Source organism: Lolium perenne, chromosome 6 (genome assembly GCF_019359855.2).
Source record: "Lolium perenne isolate Kyuss_39 chromosome 6, Kyuss_2.0, whole genome shotgun sequence".
NCBI lineage: Eukaryota > Viridiplantae > Streptophyta > Magnoliopsida > Poales > Poaceae > Lolium > Lolium perenne.
In genome coordinates this window covers 264117260-264122730 of record NC_067249.2, presented here as the reverse complement: position 1 = coordinate 264122730, position 5471 = coordinate 264117260, and the positions used below count along the sequence as shown (strand labels likewise).

Sequence of the window (5471 nt, the reverse complement as noted above, 5' to 3'; positions counted from 1 at the left end):
CCTCGTGGTCGTTCTCTTCTTCTTCGGCGGCGATCTCGCGCTCGAAGTAGTCTACGTCGGCAAGGTAGGCAGCGCGGCGCCGCGCGTCGAACTCCCACGCCCCGAAGGAAATCCATTTGTAGGAGTTTAGCGCGTACGCCGGATCCTCTCGCAGATCCGGCGGCAACACCGCACGGCGGCGCCGCACCTCGTCGCGCCGCTCTCGGCCCGAGCGCGGCACGGGGGGGACCGGCACGCGCCGCGAGTTCAGGTACCAGCCCCCTCCCGGCAAGTTCACGTCCGGCCATGGTACCGGCCGGTTTTCCTCCCATAGCTGCCGAGCGAGGTCAACGCGGACGTACCGGCCGACCCGTGCTTTCTTGCCGGAACGCGAGCCGCTAGCCTCCTGGTCGTTCTTCGTCTTCCGGAACGGCCAGCATTTCTTCCCCATGGCGTCGGTGTGGTGGCTACTGTGGGATTTTGCCAATGGTTTTGGTCGGGGAAATGGGCGCCAGCAGCGTCCCTTTAAGGCTCCAACGCCATCTCGCCTTCAATGGCCTGCCAGTGCAACGCCTACTAGCTGCGCACGCTCGCGGAAGCCAAGGCACGCCATTAACGCGGCCCCTGCAAAGGCTGCAGCGCGCCGCCCAGAAGTAATACCGCGGAAGACGAAGTAGTTGTGCCGCTGCCAGGCGGGCCCGGTGGGGAAGCGAGCGGACACTTTGCGCGTCCGCCGAGACGCAAACCTGGCGCATATTTGGGCCAGGTTTGCGTCTCCGCGGACAGCCCGGTCACTTTGCGTCGCCCCGCTGGAACAGGCCCCAGACGCATTTCCGGTCACGGTGGACACAAACGGTCGCTCAGCGTCCGTTTGCGTCGCGCCGCTGGAGATGCCCTTACGAAACACCAACTGCATACCCAGACATAAATGGCAATTAAACCGAAATTAATCAAATGAAGCAAATATTCTCACAAGATTACAAACCAGAGCACACACATAAATTCAGTGTCCATCCTTCCACGTTATTACAAACCAATAGTAAATAAATAAAGAAGTTAACAGTTTATAATTCCACCGTGTAGAACGAAAAAATTTAAACCCAGCAAATGCAGTACAGTAAAGCCCGAGGATTGACAGGAAGGCTGACGGATTAGACTGTGAGACAGCTTCTTCAGTTCCCATCCTCACTCTTCAGCATTTATCTGATGTGTACTACAAAAATTGACGAAAGAACGTAAGGATGGATTGTAACGGTTCTTAATTGACCTCTTAAAAGAATTGCGTGTATGTACCTTCCAACTTATTGCTGCAACTGGAAGACTCTTAATCACGCCTAATGATTTTCATTGGAATGTGTTGAATCTTTTGCCAGTTTGGATCACCAGTTGTTAAGCAGGACGTTGTGAACTCCTCGTTGCAGGCTTGCAGACAAAACTTCTCAAGGGACTGGGGTAATGATGGAAGCAAACGAATGTTCGGGCAACGATTGATGTCTAGTACCTGGAGCAACGTCAGCTGCTCCATGTTATCTGGCAAGGCGTCCCAATTGCTGTGCCAAAGCCTAAACCAACGAAGATGAACAAAGACCTCAAAAAGCTCAGGAGCAGGTTCCAGACGGCTACAGTTCTCGAGCAATAGATTACGCAAATGCTCTGGGCCACCGTTCTGCTTACTCACCATCCAATTTGGGTACGTTGAACCTTGGTAATTGTTAATTCGGAGTCTCTCAAGATACTTCGATGGACAAAGACCCTCAAGCACCTCCGCTTCAACCTCTGGACTGCAACTCCTATCACTCCATTCAAATGAAAGTTCTGTCACTCCTTCCTTTTGTGCAACACTGGCTTCAATAGCCTCTTCCTTGCCTCTGACATTCTCAAGACCCATGATAGCCAGCGCGCCTTTAAGCTTGTTTAATTGCTTCAATTGTCGTATCTCGTATCCCATTTTATTCTTGACAATGAAGCCTCGTAAAATTTGGAGCCATTTAAGCCTACCAATATTTGGAATATCTAACCCTGAGCTTACAAGCCGCAAGTTGATGAGCTGACTCATATGTTTAGCTCCGAAAAAATCCATACCTTTGGCTGCAGAAACATCTAGCAGCTGAATGTGGTAAAGCTTGGTAATACTGTATGGTAAAAGAAGATCCATTCGTATATCCATACGAAAATAGAAATACCGAAGATGCTTTAACAGTCCAATAGATGCCGGGAGTGAGAAGATATGACCACCAACTACTCCATTGAAACGTAAAACCAGCACACGCAAGTTCTGTAACCTTGTGAACATGCTCTCCAAGAATTTTCCATCACTTAATTCAATCTGCAAGGGATAATCCATGATAAGTGTGCGCAAATTCTGCAATTGAAATATTTTCTCAGTAAGCATCTTTCTATCACAACTCCCGACAAATATATGACGAACATCTGGAGGAACTTCTCCTCTGAAACCTTCCTCGATTTTGAAGCAATCTCCAATGGCGGCCTCCTCTGCTAAATCACGCAGCAGGTCATGAACAGTGAAGTAATCAACCTCACATCCATGTTCCATTTTTCTCTCCGCTAGCTGCAGAAATGAGGCTGACAGTAATTCATCAAAGTAATCCTGACCAACACCATCCGGTTCCTCTTCAGCATTGGTTGTCTTTATAAACCCTTCAGCCATCCACAACTGAACTAACTCAGTACGTTCCAAACGACGTCTTCTGGGGTAAATACTGCAGTAAGCAAAGCATCGCCTGACCTGCACATCAAGATGCTGGTAGCTCCACCACAAAGCTCCCATTGTCTCGTTTAAAAGATCCCGGTCTCTAGTTCTTCTCCAAAACTCTACATTCGGTCTTAGGCATAGCTGTGCACCCACTGTTCTGGCTGCCAGAGGCGATCTGTTCAGCTTTTTGGCAATCTCATCCCCAAGCATTTGGAGTTTTATTCCATCATGCCCAGGTACCACTGCACCTCGAAGTGCATAGTGCATGAACATTTGAAGAAAGACATCATAATTCAGATCAGATATTGGAATACATCTCTCTCCCACAGCACCCAGAGCTACCAATGCATCTTTGCTTCGACTAGTCACCAGTATCTTGGTTCCAGTCTTCGCAATCTGCAGCGGAGAAAGTACCTGTTCTAGTTCGCCATGGTGTCCTGCATCCCGAATATTATACCAGACATCATCTAGTACCAATAAAATCCGTTTTCCACGCAGTTCCTTCACCAGATTCTCTCTTAGAGTGTTACTGTTCTTGAATTCAGAGGATGGCCTCCCTGTAGCCCCCTCAAGCATCTCTGTGAAAATGGCTTGCAAATCAAACTTCTGAGAAACATGAATCCATATTACCAGGTCAAAATGGCCAACCTTCTCCTCGTCCTTGTCTTTCTTCTCACGGTCACAAATATACTGTGCAAGAGTTGATTTCCCGGACCCAGCGATGCCATGAATGCCAATTACAGAATAACATAAACCAATGTTGGTGCTTTCGTGACCATCGCATTCCTTGTCATGAAGCATTTCTATGATCTTGTCACGATCCTCATCTCGACCAATTACTTTCAGCGGAGGAGCTGCAGTAGTGACTGCACTACGGGAATTGGGAGGAACCACTTGTCTCCAATTATAATCAGTTACGGGAGGCAAGTTCAGCCGTTCCAAAATTTCGCATGCATCATTTATAACCTTTTCTATCTTCTCAAAGCTATTTTTCAATTGACTTCTTGACATGCCACTCTCCTATAAATCCAAACAACAACGATTAATATGATTAAGAATGAAGTGTATTTCATATACTGTACCCCTTTTTTAGAAATATATGAAGTTCTAGAAATTGACATACTGTCAACAAAAAACAATATTGACCATAACTTTCACAAGCTAACTAAATATTGCAAAGACGTGGAAAATGTTATTCATGACAATTGTTATGCCCTGCAGTGAGATAAAAATCTTGTTTGCTACGAGCTGTCCGCCTAACTGGCTATATGGTCTGTAGAGCATAAATTCCAGAGAACCTTGATGGCACAAGAACGTTGTTGGCTTAACAGAAAGTAGAACACATTCATCTTCTGTGGGCAAGAAAAAACCTGATCTTTTAATGGGGGGCTTGGCATGGCAGAGTGGAGCTTCTTCTTCACCCAACGTATAGCCGAATCACCGTCTGATTTCAGCTTTCCATCTTGGATCTGCTTTTCGAGACGGTGATACTCAACATCATCCAAGATGTCTTCCGCCTCATAGAACGCCGTCTTAAGATCCTTAAACAGCTGCTCCAAACGAGGCCTGTCAGGGCTCTCCTCGACGGCTTCCATCACCCGCTGCAGCAATAAAACCTTGGGCTCAAGTTCCTTCAGCTTCTTCGATGCGTCAAAGCCGAGGAAGGAGGAGCCTTTCTTGTAAATATCGGATATGATGGGCGAGGCGATCCATCCTACGGCTTGCAGGCCCCACCCTACTGCAATAGCAGCGGTTACTGGATCCGCCATTGAAAGCAGCAAGCTCTTGGCAGTTCTTAGAGATTTGCTGGAGGTGTTTCACATAGCAGAAGAAAGGTAAGACAAATATTCCAGGTAGAGTAAAATCCATGGAAGATTACCGGTTAAAAGTACATCTACAGAGAGCAACCTCAAATAGCTCAGGTTGGAGTTGGGGATTTCAGAGTGGATCACTCGAAACAGAGGAGGCTCACCTGTAAGGACTCCCAACGGCACATATAGTGTGAGACGAGGAGGAGACGCGAACAGCGGTGACGGCAAGCTACGGGCCGGCGGCAATGGGGAGCTGCAGACAGGGTCACCGTCTCACCGAGCAAGAGCTCCTCAGACGCGATATCCGGCGAGGGCCATGGACAAGGTCGCGGGGGAGAGCGGAGAGGACAGAATCTACAAGGAGGAGTCACCGTCGGGGTAAGAGGCGACCACCAGCGGATGTGCTCTCAGTCGTGGAGGACAAGGAGCGGACGGAATCGAGCAGAAGCAGATTTTGGAGGAATTTGGAGATGGTTGATCGCGGTGAGTACCTGGGCGGCAGGAGGGCGGAGGACCACAACTGGAGGCAGATCACGCCGAGCGAGGGGTGGTGGCGCCGTGGCGGAAGGATTCAGGCATACGGTGGCGTCACCGCGTGTGCGAGAAAAGGAAGCCTTGCATGTCAACGGTTCTGCCCCGCTCGGGGAAGGACCCAGTTCCGATAGCTGGACCAAGTCTCTCGTATGACACCTAGTAGAAAATGTCAAAGCTTCTGGCCACTTGGAGCATCTCCACCCGCGTCTCCTAAATAGTTGCCGGCAGGGTAGCCGGTATCGTCGTATGGGGAATGGCGGCACAACATCTTCCATTTGGGGGAGCTGTTCCGACATCGGCGCGCCCATACGACGGCTCCAATAGATGATTTGAATTTGAAAATTCGAATAAAAGCATAGAAATTCGAATAAGTTCACGAATTTAAATTTTGAGCCAACACACGACCAGCAAATTCAAATAGATTTTTGAATATG

The 5471-nt window shown here is 48.6% G+C and overlaps 1 protein-coding gene across 2 annotated transcripts; it reads right to left on the bottom strand.

The window, feature by feature from the left end:
• Positions 1 to 904: 904 nt before the first annotated feature.
• Positions 905 to 5174, bottom strand: LOC127305451 (putative disease resistance protein RGA4). 2 transcript variants are annotated; one of them, XM_051335867.2, is made up of 5 exons: positions 4995 to 5174; positions 4665 to 4857; positions 4063 to 4498; positions 1273 to 3712; positions 905 to 1192 (listed from the first exon to the last, which is right to left on the bottom strand). In XM_051335867.2, the coding sequence occupies exons 3-4, from the start codon at positions 4459 to 4461 to the stop codon at positions 1304 to 1306; spliced, it is 2808 nt and encodes a 935-aa protein (XP_051191827.1). In that variant the 5' UTR covers positions 4462 to 4498; positions 4665 to 4857; positions 4995 to 5174; the 3' UTR covers positions 905 to 1192; positions 1273 to 1303. The 2 variants fall into 2 exon arrangements, with proteins under 2 accessions (XP_051191827.1, XP_051191828.1); XM_051335868.2 differs by having other exon boundaries at positions 905 to 1182.
• Positions 5175 to 5471: the final 297 nt, after the last annotated feature.